Below are 21,478 nucleotides of genomic sequence, written 5' to 3' on the forward strand. Positions count from 1 at the left end.
TTTTAAAGACTGCTACAAACCTATAATCATTCCATGCAGAGTTTAATTAGGACTGGACCTCAAATAAACTGAAATCCGAACTTTGGAGCCAGGATCTTTCCAAACCACGCGGCCAGCAGCTCCAAAGAGCACACTGAGCAGAGAGCTGACCATGGTCTTCCTAAAAGCAAGCAACATAAACACACTGACACCACCAAAGTCTGAAATGCACCTTCCAGATTCTGCCCCAAACTGCACTGGCAGTGTCCAGGCTTCAGAGCTTCTGTCTGCAATAGAGGAGTACCTTTTAGTTCACTTAAAACAAAAAGTTAAGTGGTAATATCTCAACTATTTGGGTACTGGTATTCAAGTATCTTTTTGTACAGTAGTTATTAATTATGCTTGTTAGGAAGCTAAATTTTCTCCTCTAACTAGGGGTTTGAAAATGGACTTAATTCTCTACCATGCAAAACAACTACAATTCAAATACTGTTGTCTGTTTTTATCAAATGTTCAGAGTATCTCAAGTTTGTGCCAGTATATGCAAAGTAAGGCAATACATCACAAAGTACAGATTGGTTTAGGTTTTTATTTATGTTCTTGGAAAAGTTATACAGATGCGGAGTAGCTATGACTAAAATTTTGACCTGATAATCTCAAGTAATAGCTTCTTGTTCACTACACCTACACCTGTATTCAGAGAATCAGTATTAAACGTAGTTTGAAAGGCAATGGAATGAAACAATAAAATGACCCACAAACCCCTTATCCCCTCTAGGGTGAACAGCTTATCCCCTCTAGGTGAACAGCTTGCAATTTCTCCTATTTTGTAGAATTTGTAAGGCTAAAACTATAGTAACTTCCAAAACAAAGTCTCAAGGTACTCAAGGAGAAAGTGAGACTACTATTTATCTTCACCTCTTACCCTGACAGCCTTCAGGCCGCCTGATGTTTTATCCTCTTCCACAGTGGCAATAACTTCTTGTCCAACAGCCAGCAACATGTTTTTTGTAACAACATCCTTTGTGAAGACTATTGTGTCATCTATCATCCCATAATCATGGCAAAGTCTTGTCACTACTCCTTGTACTGTTTTCAATGCTTTTTCATCTGCATCAAAAGGAAAAGTGTTGACATAAACCCAAATCACTTGTTTATAGAACTATGCAAAAAGTTATGAAGGCTATTAAAAGGGACATCCATTCTGTCAAAAGCCCAAATGAAAATAGCAACAGCTGCCAACTAATTATTTTCACAATTAAGTCTTGAATCTTAGGGCAATTTATGGTTTCAACCAATTAAGAAAGCTAGTTAAATACAAATATTTTAAAACCAACATGCTTAAAACTGTATTTTAAAAAATGAATTAATGGAATATCTCACACTAACAGAGACCCATAAGGATCATGGGGGTCTAACTCTCTGCTCCTCACAGGACTACCTAAAACTAAACAATATGATTCAGTGCATCATCCAGATGCCCCTTAACTCTGACAGACTTGGTGCTTTCCCTGGGAAGCCTGTTCCAGTGACTACCACCCTGCCAGTGAGGAGCCTTTCCCCACTGTCCAATTTAAACTTCCCCTGATGCAGTTTCCTTCCATGTCCTTGTGTCCTGTCACTGGTACTCGGAGATAGGAGACCAGCACCCTCCCGAAGGTGTGGGCTGTGCTGAGGTCCCACCTCAGCTTTCTTTCCTCCAAGCCGAACAAGCCGAGTGACCTCAGCTGCTCCTCTTAAATCACACCCCCGAAACCTTTCACCGTCTTGCTCAGCCTCCAACTAGACTCACTCTAATGGCTTGAGGTAGGTCGTGTATTGAGGCCTCTGAAAGTGCACAGAGGATTGTGAGGCTGTCCCAGTGCAGAGCAGAGCAGACAACCCCTCCCTCACACACCAAGGATGCAGTGTCTGATGCACCCCAGCAGGACATGACCGGCCCCCATGGCTGCCCGGGCACTGCTCCCACTCCTCACTCCATACTCTCAGCAGCAACAGGAACCTGTCCTACCTAGGAAACGGCAAAAAAAGTACTTCCGGGAAAACTTCCACATGCTCTGGAGTCAAAATGATGCCTTATCATCTCAATGATGCCTTATCATCTCAATCTCCTCCTTATATCCCTTCCTAAGGAAACAGGGCTGCACTCAGCTCCAGGCAGTGGGGGACGAGCACGCTTCACGGCTCAAAAGCTGCACCACAAACCCACAACAGGCCCGGAATTCCTACCAGAGGTCGCCCCTCTCTCATCTTCACCACCTGCGCGTCTCCAGAAGTAGGAGACCGCCTTAGAAAGGAGAGAGAGCATCCCGGAGCGCCTCAGCGAGGAGCCGGAGCCCCAGGACGGCCTCAGAACCCGCACTGCGGGCGCAGCCGGGACGCGACGTCTCCCTGCGGCCGCCTCGAGCCCGCGCTGCTGCCGCGGCCAATGGCGACGCTCGCTCCGGGTCACGCGGCAGCGCCACGCGCCTCGGGGGCGCCCGCAGGCCCGCGCAGGGGCGGCCCCGGCGCCGGGAAGCGCCCTCAGGGCTCCGGGCCGCCCTCAGCGCTGCCCTCAGGGAGCGGCCGGGGCGGGGCTGCCCTCTGCAGGGTCTGCCCTCTGCAGGTGCACGGCCGGCTGCGCCTGAGGGCGTGGGAAAGGTGGAGTCGCGCGAGGCTACCGCGAAGAGCTTAAAGGAAGAGGGTGTGTGCAGCCTGTTGCTTGCTGGTGGTGCTGTCTGAAATTGTGGTCGTAGTGTATGACAGCGTTCCTGCGATGGGACGCCCGAAGCAGGGAGAACCCACGGACCGGCTGTGACCTCCCCTGGGCTGAGCTCTCCGTGGCTCTGGGAATACGCCGGGCACGGAGTCGCTCCAGCGTGGTGAAACACCGGGCTTGGGAGAGTTTGCATGTGGAACATTGGTGGATTGTGATGCTCTCAGCAGCAGCCAGTTTCAAAATGGTAGAATAAACTCTAGAACGTGGTAAACTTGCCTAACAGGAAAAAAAAGGTGCTTTGGACTTAATATCGTTAATAAAGCAGCTGCTATAGTGCCTGAGGAAATATGATTTTACTGACTTGTTTACTATCTCTGTAGTTCTAGAGAACTATCTCAGTAGTTCTGGAGTTACTGTGTCTGTAGTTCTGTGCTTACTATCCATCTGTGCTTACTATCTGTGTGGTTACTATCTCTGTATTTTTTTACTAGTTGTGAAAAATGCATGTATTTTATGATTGGCTTTTCGCAAATATTAAAATGATTATTATATGTGTTGTGTCAGAAAGTAATTCTGAATTAATTTTCTTAAGTACTGTGTTAAATATAGTTTTAGGTTATGAAAATTGTTAAAATAGAAACGATGCTATGTAAGGTGCTTTGTTGAAAAGAAAGGACTTGCAGCGAGACAGCAGCCACAGGGCACCTAAATCTTTCAGAGAAAGGGAATTTATTGCCTTCTTATCAGAAGAAACGAACTTCTTCCCGCCTCGAAGGTGCTGTTAGGATTATGAGGAAGAAGTTGATGAAGACCAGATGGAATCCTGTGTTTGAATGGAATTTATGCATCATATATGAAGTGTATGAATATGCATTGGGCTGTTGTTCTTAATGGTTAATCCTTTGTTAACGGGTGTCCTTTCCTGGGCTCATGATGCCCAGAAAAAGGCACCTGGACATCCGTAACTCTTTGTTTTTGTTGTCTCATATTGTCTTCATTCAATTTGTCCAAATTGTTATTACTCTAATTGTGTTACTATTTTTTTAACCATTTTATTACTATTAAACTTTAAAAAATTTTAAAAACAAGTGATTGGCATTTTTCACACCAGTTCTCTTCACAAAGTGCAGTTCGGGTATCTTGTATAAGACCTCTTTGCATTTTGTTCAACAAATGCTGTTTCACAAAGCAAAGTTTTTTGAGTTTATGAGCTCAGCGTCCCAGTAGTTTAAATAGGAGCTGCCATATAAAGCTGTTCCAGGAGATGCTTTCAGGAGGTTGAGCAGAGCAGTGTGTAATTTTTTGTAGAAATCACAAAATACACTGCCTAAGTTGTGTGACTAAAGCAGCAGTTGTCTTTGGCAAATTTTTAGGTTCTGGCTGTATGGTTCACTCAGTGTTATTTAGGAAAAGAAGGGCTAGGAATGCATTTCAGATGGTTTAACACTGTTACAGAGTTCTGTACAGTTCCTAGAGCAGAATAAATTCTGGTTGCCAGTGACTGCACACAGGTTCCAGTGTCTCATTCTGAAGTAACTATCATGATGCCGTTGGAAGGAGAAATGTGAGTGTCTGTAGTCAGTGCTGGTTTTAGAAAAGTGCTGAGAGAGCCTTAGCCTCTTTTGGATACGTTGATTTAAAGAATTTTAATTACTGTTTTCTTTCACTGAGTTTCCAGTGGGTGTGCTGACAGGGAACTGTTAGCTGGCAAAAATGTAATGGATGAAGAGATTGTGTTTCTGGAAAAGATGATGTTTTAAATGAAGGATTAAATCCAAAGTATTGTACTGGGGAAGCAAATGTTATTCTAGGGGAGCAAAGAATCAGTTTGAAGCTATTTGATCTAGATTTTGATCTTGGTTCAGTACATGCCCCAGGACATGAGCTAGGAAACATGGACTGAGGAAACAGCTTCAGAGAAACAGAACAGGTTAAAGAGCTGGTTTTAAAAGAGGTGAAAATACTCAACAAGGAATACAGGTAATGAACTAAAGTAGCATAATTAAATATTGTGTGAAAAAACACAGAAGTGTTTTTCACACTGCAGCTGTTAACTCATCAGAAAATGGAAGAGTTGGTCAGGATGCTAAATGTAAACTTCACCAGAGCTTCAGGTGTGGTGTTCATTTAGATTTTGGAATGTGTGTGTGAACCTTTGTTCAGGGCTAGGGAACGTGGCCCAGGACAGAATGCTTTTTCCTTAGTCCTTATTAGCAAAACTAGGACTCTGGCAAGTTTATGTACCTTTTTGTCACATTGTCCCTTGGCCCTTGAGTTATAACTGGTAATCTGGTTTTTATCTTTTGTCATTACTGTGGGGGATGCTCACATTGCACACAGCCTGTGGCAAATGACCAAGCATCTGCTATAGCTGCTTCAGGCAGCTGCATTTATTCAGTGGTCAGTCCTGTGGTGGAAGTATGTAGTTAATCATAGCTGCTCATTATTTGATTTAATTGTCATCCCTTGACATCTTTTGGCCTAATTTAAAATTAAAACTCTTAATCTGTAAATCCTTTTCAGAAGGTTCTCATGTTGTGTTCCAATTGTTATACTTGCTGCAGTCCTTGTGTAAAATTCCTATGCATTCTTTAGAATTAGGAGGAATCTCTTTGTACACCACATTTGTACCTTATCTAGTATTAGAAGGTCTTAATCAATGACTTGGGTTCTGATCTTGCACAAAAAAGAGACTTTTTCTGCAATCAGGAACATGAGGTGAAGGGAACCTAAAATAAAGGCCTCAGAAAATTTTTAGAGTAGAAACTGAACTTTGAAGTTTAAGTGTTTTTTGTTCATGCTGATGCCAAGTGCAGAGGATGCATTAATTATGCAATGAACCTCTGTGCAAAAGGGAAATGGGAAATACTGAGAAGTACACAGGAAAGGGGGTAGGAGGAATTTCACAATAACCTGAGAAAACACTGTATAACCATGCTTGAGAGAGGGAACTTTCAGGTACAATACTGGCTGAAACACTTGGAACTGTGAACAAGTTGTTCTAGGGTTTGAATTCTGCTCTGGTCAGTGGTGCAGGACTTTATAAATTCTTTTTATTCAAAGAGATTAGATCAACTAAATACCTATCTCACACATTTTGTGAAAAAAATAAACAATACAAAACAAAACAACCCCCCCCCCCACAAACCTTCTCCCTAAACTGATCAAAAGGGTTAAAATATGATTGTGTTTTGTGTCTATGGTAATTTGTGTCAATCAGTTCCTAGTATTCACTGAAAAAGCTGTCAGATAAGCAATACCCATTTTCCATTAAACCATGGTCTTTGGAAAGTAACAGATAATGGAAATAGTTGTGCAGTGTTTCTTCCATAAGCAGAGGAACAGTAAGGCTTAATTACTTCAGAAAGTTCTGCTGGACTGTACAATCTTTTTCCCCCTCTTTTCTAGCACAGTTTACAGATGTGTCTATTGCTATGTATGGTGTACTAATTCCCCTGTTTAAATCTATTAAAACAACTGTAACATTTTCAGTATCGGCTGACATTATGAAAAAGGGAAAATCTACACTCTGTACAAACTGAGAAGTTGTGCTGTTCAGAAGTTTTTCTAGCATACTTTGAAGGTGATGCCCTTCAGAATACTGAAGATTTAATTGTGTCTTGGTTACAAGAGTGTTTAAAGTTTAGACAAAAGACCCTGTCATTGCTGTAGCTGTCAAGGTGCCAACATCTTCAAGATAAAAATGCCCTTTTTTTCCCTCTTTTCATTGCTTAATAAGCAGGAGGACTGGGTCCAAGGTACGCTGGCCATTGCATGTCACTGCTGCCTGCTGGGCTGAAAATATGTTGTTTGGTCATCTGGGTGCTCTGTGAGTGCGAGTGACGGCACGATTGAAATGTGCCAGCTTTGTCTGAGCACTCCAGAAAACTGGGGTTAGTGGAAAAAGAGGAGTGTTCTACAGTGAAAATAATAATCTTGATAGATTTCTAACCTCTAACTTTTGAGCTTCCCATCTTGTTGTGATATAGTAATAGTTGAACTTTTATCTGTAAGTTTTTTTTCTAGGAGAATATTGCATTGTATGTGCATTTTGCTATTTTGAAACAGGAGCTTGATTGTTAGATATTGTGATCACTGGGTATTATGATAGCCAAAAGTGGAAAAGTGAGGAAACTTTTATTTAAGATGCTAAGTAAGGGGTAGTACTCAAATAAAAAAGGGACATGAAACTTTTAATTTGTTGGTCTGATTTGGGGGCAGCCCTACGAGATGTAGTACAGTCATTTTCTAGTGTGTTCTCTTAATTAAAATTCAGGAGGCATTTTCCTGTTCCCTGGCTTAACTGAAGTTCTTGCTGTGCTTTTGTTCCATATCTGAATAGATGTTGTTGAAAGCCAAAGTGTAAGGGAGAACTTTTCAAAGCCAGCATGACTCACTGAACGGTGAGAATATCACAAAGTGTACAGGCAGCTGTGTTCACAGGGCTGCTTTAAACTGACAGTTCACTTTTCAGTGGAAGGTAAGCACCAAGGTTTTTAACTGCTGAAAAATCTACAGTACCTTAATTCTAATATAAGATGCTCCTCGTGGTATTTTAAGAGGTTGGGGAGCAGAGAGGTGAGCAAAAAAGGATGAAGTGAACAAGAGAAATGGTTGGTACAGGGTAAATTAGAAACAGTTTGCTGTAGCTGAGTTATTGTGGGTGTGTGTGTTCATGGGACTCATAGGGAAGTCTGTCATTTTAGATAGCTGATAAAAAGTGTTGAAATCAAATGGAATTTATATTGAAACCTGTTTGATTTTCTTTGCTGCCCTAGAGTTGAAAAAGAAAAAAGCTTTGGTTATAGAGGCATGCACTAACTAAACACCTCTAAAACTGGTTCTTAGATCTTGATATAGAAATTTACTGAGGTATCATAGATACACAAACTTTAAATATGTTGGTACTTTTATTATGTCATTATGAACTGTGGCTGTAGGATGAAATTTAGTTAAGGTGTGCAAGTAAGTTGTTAGAAAGTTTATGTATTTTGAGATGTAAATACATCCAGTAGCTAAACATTGTGTTTATTCATTTCGTCTTGAATGCAAAAAAACCGAGTTGAACACTGATTTTGGTATGTGAAGGGTCTAAATTATATTTTTTTCTCTTTCTTTGTAACTTGCATTATTATTATTTAATTGCCTTTGTGAAGTGTTATGACCAGGGAAGAAGGTTACAGAGAAGAATTTAGCTATGACAGGATGCCAACTTTGGAGCGAGGAAAACAAGAGAATGGAAATTATATACCAGATATCAAATCCAGTGACCTTCAGCTGTCAAAGAGGCTGCATCCTTGCTTTAGTTACAAAACATGGATATTTTCTTTGCTGATGGGAGTAAGTACTTTAAATTATAGCAAATTTCAAAATAGAGGCCTTAGTGCCCAGTTCTTAGTGCCTAGTGCTCTGTTCTGTTTGACATCATTTGAATACTAAGAATTTCATCACTGATATTATTGAAAAAAAATCCTTTGTAAAAATAGAAACATATTTAGCAAATTTGGAATGTAGACTGCTGGTATTCTTTGACTATTTTTTTACTTATCAGAGGTGGTGTATGAAGGCTTATTTTTATCATTGATATTAATCATATAAGTAGAGAATAAGTTTGGTAGGGGTAAATATCAGCCCATGTGTATGTATAAGCAGTGCCTTTTGGTAGAATATATAAAGTATGCAGACCATGTGTATTCTTTTGAAAATACTTCTAACTATTGAATGTACTCTGGCTCCCATGATAGCATTTTGGCATTAAAAAGATGTGTGGTACTTGACTGCCACATTAATCTATCAGGGTTCAATAGCCACATAATTATTTGGTATAATCGTTAGTGTGAAGAGGTATATACTTGTGCTTCTTACACAAATAACACAGTGATTTGAATTTTTCTGTTCACTGCTAGAATCACAGTATACTCATCTTGCATGTACATCATATGCTTCTCCATGTTCTGGGCCAAGTTAATTAAACTTCATTATTGCAATTAAAATTTGATCTTTTCTTTTTCTGTCAGCTTGTGTGTCTTGAAGCGTACTTTTTATTAAGAACTAAGATTGTCCCACTGTTAATATGGTAATTGCTTGTTTATGCACAGTGAATAAAAGTATTGCCTTATTTTTGTGGAAACAGCTGAGCATTTTTTCTTTTCTGACAAACTGCAAGGCTTGGATTTCCTTTCAGATGTACTGTCACATGAAAAGAAGTGCTGGCTATATTTGTATTAAATTTTCTCACACTTAATTGTCCAAAAGAACAACTGCCTGTAATTTACTAAGTAGTTGTAAATTTTTGGAGATAATAATATTTAATGATCATTTGCTGAAGTCATATTATCAAGGAGAATTAATTTCATGGGAAAATGAAAATAAAATGAAAATGCAATTTTATTAATAAACTCTTAGATTAAGTTCCAATTAGATTTTTCTTCCAAGTGTTTAGTGTCTATCAACCCTTCTGAAAGACAGTGTCCAGAAGAGAAAGTCTGCATGCTGAGCACTGTAAGTCACAGTGAACAGAACCATCTACTTCAGGAAGCAGTTGCCAACTGTACGGTGACATCAAAGTGGCTGACGGGCTGGTTTGGTGCAGAAACCATTTGATGAGCACCAAACACAATTTCAACTCATGGTTCCATAGATTGTTCTAACAGTCTGCCAAAATTCTGTGTGTGTTTGTACATGCACAGACGCTTTCCTTATTTTCTGTCCTTTTTTGACAAGGACTCTTTAAATACCCCCCAAAATTTTCCAACATGAAAAAAAAATAACCAAATAAAACAAAAGAGCAGTTCTGTCTCTTACCTTTCCTAGCTCCTTCAAAGAAATGCCTACTCATAGGAATGACAAGGAAAACCAAAATAATGTTAGTAGAAGACACTAATGGCTTATTGCAGAGTGTGGTACTGTGGTAGTTATGAAATAAACCTTTTAAGGTAAGAGGAGCAGTTGAACATTTTTGGATGTGCCACTGAATGAAGACAGGAAGAGAATTTGGAGGGATGTAAGAATATAGTGGAAGAAACTTCATTAATGTATCCCAATACTATTTTTACTGCTGTGTTCTAGTTGGCAATTGCCCAGCTGCCCATATGCATAATGAATGTTGGTAGACTCAAGCAGGGAATGCAAAGTAGAGACATAGCTGAGGTTTCTGAAACATTTTTACCACTAAACACTGGAGTTACCTTTTGAGTTATATTGAGGTATTTTCCAGGTCAGGACAAAATTCTTGATTTAAACATGAACATTGTTCATTATTAGGTCTTAGTAACCAGCAAAATATCTTCAGAAATCAGTGTATTTTGATATTTTTCTTCAAATTTATTCACACAAAAACTGCTTTCTTAAAAATAGCTCAATTTGAAAGGGGTTGATTACTGATTTATGTCTGACTAGTGTTTTTTTAAAAACAGTTTTGTTCATATAAATTTATCTTATTTGTTGCTTTGCAGACTTGCCTCCTTATTACTTCTGGATTTTCACTATATCTGGGAAATATTTTTCCATCTGAAATGGATTATTTACGTTGTGCAGCAGGTTCAGTAAGCATTCTTAATTATTTGCTGTGGCTGTTTGACAGCAAATGCAATAGAAAATAATTTTTGTGGTTTTATGTCTTTTATTCTTTCTTTTTCTACTGCTTTTCTTCATGGAAGATTTAATTATATTTAACAGTTCATTAAATGGATTTTTGTTGCATGGTTAAAGGAATAACTGTTGTCATAAAGACAACTGGGTTTGTGCTACCATTTTTGTTAATCAGCTTACTACTGGAATGCAAGGTTAATCTGCTGAGCAGTTTTTCTGTGCTTCATTTTAAGAAAAATTTTCTTGCTATGTATTTGGAAAGTTTTCTGGCTGTATGCTATCAAAATGTATTTAATATTATATCTCAAAGTGTTAAGTTTTCAGTTTATTTTTCCATATTATCCATGTACCGAAGCAGACTAAAATTCTCTTGAATTTTATTATTTTTTTATTTTATTAGTAAAATAATGCATTAAAGTAAAATAATATACCTTGAAGATGGCTGACATTTTCCAGAGCCCAGTATTTTTTTCTGTACTTTGAGGTGCACATATACATGTTTACTGTGGTATATATAATTAGTTTGTGCTTTAGATATTAATAAGTCTCATGTACTTGCTTTGTTTGTGGCAGTATTCTGTTGTTGTTATTTTCTCAACTTGACTTATATATTTAAGTGAGGTCCAAGATTACTTGAAACAAACAAGTCCCAGGAGTTGCTCTGTGAATGAGTTATCACTTGGGTTTCCACTAAAGGTGTTAAAGCTGGAGGAGTTTAAGTCAGTATCCTCACAAATACCTCATTCCCTGCAGCATTGGTTTGGTTACTGAGATGTCTTTCTCTGCCCCGATCTTGACTCTTGGAACTTCATGTTTGAAAATTTCCAAAGACCTGGTAGAACTTTGGCTGCAGCAGGTTATCACATTGGGTTTGAAGGTGTGTGTGTTTGGTGTCTGTATGTGAGGAAGGTGTTGGAGCTCCTGCTGCAGAGGGTGATGTTGGTGCAGTCAGAAGAGCCTAGAGAGATGTGGAGCCAGCTGGCCACCAAGTGTCTCGTTTAGCCTGAAGCTGAGTTGCTCTCTAGACTGTCACCATCTGGACTAGTACTTGCATTAAGTTGCCTAAACATAGTCCTGTAGCGTTCTAGGAACTCCAGGACATAGAAGAATGTTTTAATTATGTTCAGTAAAGGTCATTTAGGTGTTGAGGAAGTGCTGCCAAGAATTTTACCTATCAGTATTAATCTCTTCATAGTGTTCCATTGTTAAGCCGTTAGTGTTCAGGTGTGTGGGAAGAGAATTAGAAATGTGGCATTTATTGCATGATTCATTATTTAACTTTTATTATAATGTTATTATAATACTATAACACTTTTATTATAATTTTAATAGGCATTTGTGTAAAACAGAGTTGGATCTGTAACAGAACCATGTCTGTTGTGGTGGGGAACAGTGAAAGGATAGAGAAATTACTTTGTGAGACTTTTTATTGGTGCATGACTTTTCCATTTCTCTATGTCCTCAAGTAGGGAAACATAGTTCCCAGTGAGGCAAAAGGACATCCCAGGCACAATTCTCCAAGTGTGTCTTGACTCAGCAGATTTTCACAAGGTTCTTCAGAACTGTTTTGAGATTGGGCAAATTTTAGCATACTCAGTGAGGATGATGTCTGTCTAAAGAATGTGCAGGTCCAGTTTGGGAATAGCACTGTTTTCTCCTGCTCAAGGCCTCCTAGAGTTGATTTAAATTAGCAAAGGCATGAAATACCTCATGAAAGACTTTCTTTCTTTTACTCATCACATTTTGCTGGGTAGTTAGTCAAAACTGAGGGATATGGAAGGTATATTTAAACTTCTTGTAATTCTCAGACACTGACTGTGATTAATGAGTTCAGTCAAGTGAAACTTTTTCTTCAGAGGTTCTGATCTTCTGTTTGTCTAAGTGTACTGAGTATGAATTCAGACACATAAAATACATCTATAGAAGTATATATAAAATTCATTGTGCAGAAGATCCCACTAGTCTTTTCTTTTAATTTTCCCAGTGTATTCCTTCAGCAGTTGTGAGCTTTGCTATAGCAAGGAATAAAATTAATGTGGTAAGTATGAAACTTTATTGTCAATTTTATGTATCTTTCTATATATCTAGATCTATCTATATAATCTATCTTTATATATCTGTATGTGTGTTCATATTCCCCCCATGTTTAGAATAAGAGAAAAAACCCATTCTGAAACTGTTTTTCAGATACCAAATTTTCAGATTCTCTTTGTCTCCACATTTGCTGTTACAACGACATGTTTAGTTTGGTTTGGATGCAAACTTGTCCTCAATCCATCAGCTATAAATGTAAGTTACTAAAACAATTACTAATTGTGATACATTTATCTTTGTTAACAAACAAGGTGGGGAGGACATTAGGTGGCTGGAGATCACATGTCATTACTTTGCTGCCAATATCCCAGTATTCCTGCTTGGTCTGTGAGGAGAGATCATACAGCAGCAACTTTACATTTCTCTTTGCCCAATGTTAGTTACCTGCAATAATATTGACAAGAATATAATTTATTTATTCTTACTTTTTCAATTTCTGTTATTTACTTCTTGTACCTAGGACTAAGTGTGATAGTCCATCAGTTTAAGTTACAGTGCTTCTGGACTCAAACTTGTGCATCTACTTGGCACTGCACTGCCAAGTATAATGTGAGGCCTTGCCAGCTCATACCAGTGTTAGTGCTGTGTCAAAACATGTCTAAATCATGGGAATTTTAAATCTGGATTAAATTGTTCTGCAGGCCACACATTTAAACTTCTTCTTTTGCCTAACAAGTCCTGTATTCTTTATTGTAGCACGTTTTCTAGAAATTTACCTCAATGACATTTATCACTCTTTGCAGAGTTAGTACAACTGTACAGTCTGTTGGGTGCAGCAAAGCACATAGTTTCAATTATCATTTCCTAAGCAAAAGTGAATTTCAGTGTCCAAAAAAGCCTCCTAAATCTGCCACTTACTACATTTTTCAAAAAACATGTGCTGAAAGATATGTGTCAGAGAGAGATGGAGATTTCATCATCAACAAAGCAGGTCTGACATGAGGAAACAATATCATTCTGTTCTAAGTTGTTGAATAATGGTTTGCTGTAATTGTATAGGTTTGGAATGGTGTCAGTTCTTGCTAGACTTTTGGTACTTTGCCCCAATGGCCTGACTGACTACCAGATGTTTTTTTGGGCAGCTGATGGAAAAACATGGTGCTTTTGAAGACAAGATAGGGAGATACATTCTTCCTAACTTGTGTGCCTCTAGGAAATGATTCAGTCCATGCAGTGTACGTGTCTACCTCTTTTCATGAGAATAATAAGGAACAAAAAAGCAACATTAAGTATCGCATTCACTTATTTGTCTCTTGAATATGAGCAATGGCAGCATCCATGTTTTTGCCATGTAGTCTGCAAGCATCGTGAACCCATGAAGAGTGTTTGTGAATGCTTTACCAGCACTGAGCAGGGCACAGAACTGGGATCCTTGGTGAAGTTCTTTGGTTTGTGTTTTCATTCAGTGTCCAATATGGTAGCACACTGTTTGAGATTGCAGCCTAGGAGTTGTGACCTGTGGCCCTCCTTCCCCTGAGAATGTTCCATTAGTTGCTGCAGCGTTCTGGGCTCACATAGAAGGAGCTGCAAAAAGCAAATGTACCCAGCAAACACTCCCTTCTCATAAGCTCTTCTTCTGGAAGACAGTGATAGAATCTTCAGGCAAAATATTTCCATAAATGAAGTAAATGTTTCTTTCTTAGGTTAGGCATTCTGAGTATTATGTTGTTGTTGTTGAAGTTTGTCAAGAGCCAAGAAAAAAGATAACAAAGTATGTTATCAGTAGATGTGTCTAAATCTGACAGAAACTACTCAACCTGCCTAATCATGCTAGACTCAGCCCCTTCCTTTATTTTTCATATGGAAGACATAACTCATTCATGTCTGGGATTTTACTGACAGATAAATTTCAACTTGATTCTACTTATTCTGCTGGAAATCTTCATGGCAACTACTGTGATCATTTCAGCTAGGTCTACTGAAGACTGCTGTACAAGAAAGAAAGTAGGTACCCTTAAGGATTGTGCATGGTAAAAAAATCCCCATTTTCCTGTATTACATGTGCCGAAAATTTATTGGCAACACCAGTATATAACTTTCCATGCTAAAGCTATATTTGAACTACAAATAAAAGTACCATACTAAACAGTTATTTCTTCTTTTAGCTTTTAAAAGTGCAAAGACCCCACTCAAAATTACCCATTGAAAATTATATAGCACAGAGTTCTTTGAATATCCCATGAATGGGCATGGCAAATGTTTTATTTCTGTTTTGTAGAATGAAACTTGATGTTTGAAATATTAAAGTACTACAACTTGTATGTAGGCAAACAATACCTTTTTGAAGCCTGATGTAGAGAAAGTATTTGTCTTGTATGCTGGTTTGGTGGTATCTGCACAATGACTCTTGGCTTCAGGATTTGGGGCTATTGATAAAATTTTCTTTATTCACTAGTGCTGTCCCAAACCCCACCCTCATTTTTCTACAACAGTACTTCTTTTAGAATGAAGCAAACATGATGTTACACTGGAAATACTGGTTGATGTAGTTGTGTAGTGCCCTGTCCTCCTTTGTCTCGTGCTAATCCACATCTGTAAAATCTGAAGGCTCAGGAAAAAAGTATATTCTTTGAAGGTGGAAAAGGGAGACAAGATGAAAGTATTTCATTATTGAATGGTGGCTGTAGAACAGCTAATCTGATACTAATTAATTTGGTTTTAATGTAATTGATGTGGTCTTACCCAGGAGGACACTGTGATGTGTCACTGTCACCTCTTCTGGGCCAATCAGATATTAAGTACCACTGTTAGGACCTGTAAGAGGTTGTATAAGAAACTAGAAAGAAATGTGTATTTGTGTATTTTGTACATTTTTTACCACGATTTTTTTTATTCCCCTCTAGAATGCTGCACACGACAGTGCCATTGTTTTGAGCAATGTCAGCTTTCCTGCTCGAATTCTTAAGTCATACTCAGTAAGAAAAGCATTGTTTCATTGAATCAATTTATTATTTCACCTTTGTCAGTGCTAAGGTTCTTTAAAGCCGGGAAGAGATCACTGTAGCTAAGAATTGAAAGAATAAAGACAAAAATGAGAGATATATAGTAAAATATTTCCTTTTAGAAGATTGCAAGATCAATCACAACTGCTTTTTATTACGGGAAGGAGACTACATAATGACATAAGGATAAATAGTGTAAACTGAACTATTGTTCAGGGGAGCTAATAAATGAAAGCATAAATATGTATAATGAAGCTGATCTTTTTTTCACTTAAGCTAGTTAGTGTTTTGCCACATTTTAGATCTGGAAAACATGGACTTTATGCCTAGCTAGTAGCATAAATGCATTTTATTCTTTCCACTGAGGTCCTTTCTATATGCAAGTAGGAAATTTGATGTTCAAATATGTTATTAATAACTTGTGTGCTCTTACTTATTTTAGGTAATTGAGGTGATTATTGGAATTTCATCAGTATTTGGTGGAATAATTGCTTTGAATATGGATGTTCTAGTCTCAGGTCCATACCTCTCAGTAACATTCTTTTGGATCTTAGTTGCTGTAAGTAGTGCAAATAGAAGCTACTCTTTTAAAACAATGGCTTTTATTCAATTTTTTTTTCACTTTTCTCCTCCCCAGTGGAGTATTTATTTGGCTCTAATACTGTTTGGGAATTGCTGCTTAGAAAATTAATTAAAACTTCAATTACTTAATATATTTATGGAATATTTTTCATCTGTTTTGGTTTCCAATACTTCAGTAAATTGTTCTGATACATTCTCAGACCTCAATTCAGTAAAACAGAAATGAGTATTAAAACAAGTGTATTTGAAGTGAGGTGTTCTGTCAAAAAAGGTCATAGGTTTTAGAATATTTTAGGCTGCAAAAGGAAAAGTTTAGTTTCGTTTTAGCATGGTAAAATCCTTAGAATATCTTATTTAACCTCTCAGTTTTACCTGTTTTAAAAGTCTGAGACTGTGATTGGTAACCCTTCTCCTTAATGACAGCCTGTACCCAGGAGCAGTGGATTCAGAAATGATGCTGTGCTACCCTGCTAGCCACAAAGGAACTGATTTGGAAAGAAGACAACGACCACTAGGTTTATACATGTGTCTGTAAAATCCCTTTTCATGAAGTGGAAAAAGTTCATAAACAAGCTTTTCAGCATTCAAAATTCACAAAAGAAAAGAGCTGTGAATAGTGGGAATTACTGTAACTCAATAATAATTTTTGTAATTTTCAAGTTAATAAATACTTATTTTGTTGCACTCTTTTGTTTAGTGCTTTCCAAGTGCTATTGCAAGTCATGTAGCTGCTGAATATCCAAGTAAATGTCTGGTAAGTATGTAAAATACTTGGACTTCTAAATTAAAGTGGAATAATGCTAAGAAAATCTGCCTGATAATGGGCACTAATCAAGTTTGCTCACTTGTTTTTAGCTGCTTCTACAAAATGTAACAAATAAATATGTAGCAGGAGTGTTAGCTGGTATCCCTTAAAAGAACTCCAGCAGGTCCTTTGGAGGCCTCATTTAATCAGTTCTAGAAAAGAATTTGAAGAGTTTGGTTGGTTGTTGTTTGGTTTTTTTTTTGTTTGTTTGTTTTGTTCTGTTTTGGTTTTTGGATATTTTGTACCAATTCTGTGGGAAAAGATACTACTATAGAAAAATGACATGCCTCATATGGTATGGCAAGAACTGCTTTCAAGCTCCTGAGATGAAGTTCCCTTTTTCTTTCATTATCTGTTGTGGTTTCTGAAAGAAGAAAATTAGGTGTGCAGGCTGTGCTGGACCTAGAACCTATTTTAAACAAATTCTTCATCTTTGTGATTAGCAGCAAGCACTAATAATATTCAGTAGAGTGCATTTATTCCTTGAATGTTCTAGATGTATAGTTAAGGCTCCCTAAAATATCTGTTCTAATTAATAGTCATGTGACCATATTTAAGTGAGTAATGAGGCATAACCACAACTGAAGTCAGAGTACAATCCTGTAGGGGTGATATTTGAGTGAAGCTCAGCTGCTGTTGTGTGGCAGTAAATTTGCCTCAGGACACTCAAATTTATTTGCTTAAGGTATTTTATGTTGCAAGTCTGCAATATCTGTTTTTAATTCTCATTGCTTCATATAAATTGAGGAATAAATGGTGGCTTCTATACTGGCTCTCCAGATTGGGTATTACTTCCTCTAGGTGTGTATCAAAGGCTCTTACAAAATAAGGCAAAAATGTCATCATCTGTATTGAATGAAATATGAATTACAAGCCAGCAGTGTTTTGGCTAGGAAATTTAGGTTATACAAATCTTGCTTCTGTATCTTCATGAAATGTGGATAGCTCTTAGTATTTGTCTTTTGTGTATAATCTTATGCAGTTTTACACACTTTTGTTATGCTTGCTTCAAGGAGACATAGCTTACAAACCAGAGTTAATTTTTTAGATTATTATTTAACATTTATTATCTTATTTTTTAGGTTGAGGTCCTGATTGCCATTAGCAGTGTTACCTCTCCTTTGTTGTTCACTGCTTCTGCATACTTATCCTTCAGTATCATGCAAGTTGTTGACATCTTTAAAAGTTATCCACCTGCTGTTAAAGTATGTGTTTTTATGCAATTGAAAAATGAACTTCTATATGTTACAGTAGCAAGGCAGTAGCAAATCAGGGAATATATGAAGACAAGGTCCTGCATTATAAAGATTGAATGAAATGTTATTGAAATTATGTAAAAACTCTTGTTTGACTTATTATATAATTGAAATTATATTACATCTATTGGCACCCTGAAATTGTAGTTTAGAATAAAATCCTATCTTTTTAAAAGACACAGTAAAATAATATACAGTATGCTAGACTCCTTGAGACTTTTATAATTTGTAGTATTTAAATTAAAGATTCTAGGAGTCTTTGAAGAGTACATTTTTCTGTTTCTTAGGATGCTTACCAATCATTGGGATTGTAAGATTACACCTGTGTTTATTCAAAGTCTGGATTTGGACAGAGAAGAAACAGTTTGCAAAGTTTAAAGCATTTCAGTATGAAATGTTACCTGTGCATTGCTGAAGAGCTTTCTTGAGCTCTACTGGCAAAGTGTTTGCCAATCCCTGATGTTGTTCAAAGAACCACTTAGGGGCATTAGACCAAGGCCATTAAGAGTCTCCACTAGTCATTAAGTAGTCTTGTAACTTTAGAAGGAAAGAGAGAAAAGGTTTAATAAACTGATGTCTCAGGGACTGGAAAATCAACTTCTGTGATCCTGTTGATATTCTGGGGGAGTGTGCTGTGTTGTTGAACCACAGGAATGGTGACATTTCACATCCCCTCTCTAAGTAGCTTCTGTCACCCATGTTGGAGACAGATGACTGCACTGTCTAGACAGTTGGTGTGGCCCTGCAGAGCATTTCTTACATTCTCACTCTGCTTTGTGTGTGGTTACAAGAGTGGGCTGCTCTGCACAGGGTGATGAACTATGGAGCAGGAGGAAACAGCAAGACAGAAAATGAATAGAAACTTCATTGGCAAGCAGAGCAGTCCTACAGCATCCCAAAAAATAGTAAAGAAAGGCAGGTCCAGCCATAGTAGCCAGGTGCAGTGATTGCCAGGCAAGTCCACAGTACTGAAGCAAATCCAAGGTCATCCAGAAACTCAGGTCAGCAGGGCAAGGTCAGAGCCAGCAAGGCATAGGGCCAGGCCCAAGCATAGCTGTGACATTGCTTAGGTCAAAACCAGCAGTAAGACACTATTTTAGAAGATAGTTTCCTCAATTCTGTTCTGTTTCCAAAGGAAAAGATAATTTGAAAAATTAACATATTTTTAGAAGCTATAGATCTCTTCTACTTTCAACAAACTCAGGCACTTAAATTTTGGTTGAAACTTTATGCTGAAATAAACTGTAAATTATAATTTGTTAAAAAAGTCTAGATAGGAATTGTTAAAGTATAGAGATGGGAACATTATCAAATATTTTATTCAAGTAATTAACAACATATGTCTATTTTCAGCAATCTTATGATGTACTCCTGTTGCTTCTGATGTTGATGCTGCTAATTCAGGCATGCCTTACTATTGGAACTGTAATACAGTGTGTGAATTACAAGACAAAAATGAAACTACAAGATTCAGCATGGACACCATCACAGGTTAAGAAACAGGAATACAGAACAACAGAGGTTTGTATTTATACCCACTAGAAAATTTGAAAATGCCTATTTTAAAATACTTTTTTTGAAAATGTTTTGTGGTCTTAAATTCTGATCTTAATTCAGACCACAATTAAAAGTTGTTCTATGAAACTTAGTTTTGTAATCAAGATAATAGTTTCCTGGTTAGATGATAACTGGGCATGACATGGGACACAGAACTGTACTGCTTAGGCTTTCCTCTGTTGTACAGAGCTAAACCCTGTATCCTTAAAGACTCTCAGAGAGTAACTCATGTTTACTTCAATAGAAGGAGAGTGCTGGATTCAGTCTAGCACTGGATAGAAAGCACTGCGAGCAGAGACTGAAATCAGTCAAGTTAGTAAACATCTGCTAATGGAAAGGGAAAGCTTTGGAATTATGTCCCTTCAGGCTGCTGAGGATATTTGGTGTGGGTTGCTTATTTGCTGGGTCTGTGTCCTGGGCCTTAGGTTCTGTATAAAAGATGAAGCACAGCAGCACTTCCACTGCTGCAAGTCATGTTTTGGAGCATGGGTCATGGCACGGCTAAAGAGTTCTCTGCTGGAGATTATTGACAAAAGTGTTCCTGGTTTGTGAGTCAATGAGAACTTAGGTGTTAAATGCTAAAAGGAGCACTTTCCCTGCAAAAGCAACACTTTTTTGCTTACCTTTTAGTATTTAAACGCATGAATAATGTTACAGGTGAAGTTGCAAGTCCCTTTGGCTTCTCAGAAGTCTGTGTTCTTAGGCAAGACCTTACTTTGCTTGCATGTATATAGGTAAATCTTGCTTCAGTTGCACCATGAGGGCTGCTTCTGGTTTTGGGGTTAAAGGTTCAGGTGTGAAGGCTTTCAGTCATATTTTAGAAAAAGTCTTGAAAAAATGTCTTAAGTAACATGTTTAAAGTGGGAATCTGGCCAAGTTTCTTAGACCCAAACATTTCAAGTATTATACAATTTACACTGTTATATCCTAAATAGAAACTCTGTAATATCCAAAACTATACAATTTACAAATGTATAGAATATTTTAATAGCTCTGGCTGTACCTATTCACATTTGCATTCTGCTAGATTTTCTCAGGTGTTTATTTGCTTGAACTTCAGTTTTTAATCAAAACATTTTTCATGTTTACATTTGTCTGAAATTTGTTTACTTTTAGGTTTCCAATAATACCTTAAAGGATTTTGACAAAGATAAAGCTTGGAAAGCAGTTGTGGTGCAGATGGCTCAGTAGTTTGGATCCTTCAAATGCAGCCAACACAGCACAATCCAATAAAATAAATCAACTGTTTGAATGAAGGTTTAAAAACTTCAATTTTTAAACAGCAATATAGTTGCAGCAGTAGGAGCCATGGAATAACACAGTAAATGATGTATCTGTCTTATAATTTTAAAATTTGTTGTTAATATTTTTAACACATCTGTCTTTTCTGTTGGTATCTGTAGTCTAGTGTTTAGAAGATACCTTTAGAAAAAGGTAATGAGTCACATGGATTTATGCTGATGGCAAAGTGAAATATTGCAATATGTAGTAGGCTTCATATATTTGCAAGAGATTGTTGTAACTGCAGTTATGCAGTCAGTGTGACTGATAAATGCTTTTGTAAAGTTATGAGTACAAGTCATAATTGATGTTTTTGCTTATACTTCACTTTTGTAGGAGTTGTAAAGTTTTCTGCATCTTATTGCTTTTATATAAATAAAAGTCTTTATTATGTGGAAACTTGAGAATGTGGATTGACATTCTTATCTGAAGGGTGAAAACAGAATATTCTTTCCCATTAAACTTCAATTTCTGGGCTATTAAAAGAGGGGAGAGGCTTTTTCTGAGTGCTGGGACACATAAGCTGCTAGCCAGAACTAAAACATCCAACAAACAGAAAGAAACTGGCCAAATAACAGTAGATACTACTGATTTTGAAAGAGGCTTTGTTTATTTTTAGATATATTACTTCTCATTTATTTCTTTTCCTAACTATTTTTAAAACCTGTTTAACTTAGCTACCCTGAAACAAGGA

The 21,478-nt window shown here is 37.5% G+C and overlaps 2 protein-coding genes across 3 annotated transcripts in view; one reads left to right on the forward strand and one right to left on the reverse strand.

Annotated features, from left to right (window-relative positions):
- Window positions 1-3,121, reverse strand: part of MOV10L1 (Mov10 like RISC complex RNA helicase 1) — a 30,110-nt gene extending 26,989 nt beyond the window's left edge. Inside the window, exons 1-4 of the mRNA XM_058023297.1 lie at window positions 3,115-3,121; window positions 2,340-2,635; window positions 2,209-2,266; window positions 898-1,089 (exon numbers count right to left, since the gene is read on the reverse strand). Coding sequence (XP_057879280.1) covers window positions 898-1,089; window positions 2,209-2,266; window positions 2,340-2,635; window positions 3,115-3,121 — 553 coding nt within the window. The remainder of the gene's footprint in view (window positions 1-897; window positions 1,090-2,208; window positions 2,267-2,339; window positions 2,636-3,114) is intronic.
- Window positions 3,122-7,065: 3,944 nt separating this feature from the next.
- On the forward strand, window positions 7,066-21,191 carry MLC1 (modulator of VRAC current 1). Of its 2 annotated transcripts, XM_058022822.1 has the most exons (12): window positions 7,066-7,157; window positions 7,834-8,017; window positions 10,132-10,221; window positions 12,252-12,305; window positions 12,455-12,556; window positions 14,204-14,305; window positions 15,205-15,276; window positions 15,746-15,862; window positions 16,583-16,639; window positions 17,773-17,895; window positions 19,300-19,467; window positions 20,620-21,191. In XM_058022822.1, exons 2-12 carry the CDS (start codon window positions 7,838-7,840, stop codon window positions 20,692-20,694), a joined length of 1,140 nt encoding a protein of 379 aa, XP_057878805.1. In that variant the 5' UTR covers window positions 7,066-7,157; window positions 7,834-7,837; the 3' UTR covers window positions 20,695-21,191. The 2 variants fall into 2 exon arrangements, with proteins under 2 accessions (XP_057878805.1, XP_057878806.1); XM_058022823.1 differs by lacking the exon at window positions 12,252-12,305 and having other exon boundaries at window positions 12,470-12,556.
- The last annotated feature ends 287 nt before the right edge of the window (window positions 21,192-21,478 follow it).

The sequence above is a fragment of the Melospiza georgiana genome, chromosome 4, assembly GCF_028018845.1.
Source record: "Melospiza georgiana isolate bMelGeo1 chromosome 4, bMelGeo1.pri, whole genome shotgun sequence".
Lineage (NCBI taxonomy): Eukaryota > Metazoa > Chordata > Aves > Passeriformes > Passerellidae > Melospiza > Melospiza georgiana.

Bases quoted from the DNA above. Each gene is read 5' to 3' on its own strand.
- MLC1 (XM_058022822.1), top strand. From the start codon at position 7,838: ATGACCAGGGAAGAAGGTTACAGAGAAGAATTTAGCTATGACAGGATG. The intron at 12,557-14,203 runs GTAAGTTACTAA...TTTTACTGACAG, and splicing joins TCAATCCATCAGCTATAAAT to ATAAATTTCAACTTGATTCT. The intron at 14,306-15,204 runs GTAGGTACCCTT...ATTCCCCTCTAG, and splicing joins ACTGCTGTACAAGAAAGAAA to AATGCTGCACACGACAGTGC.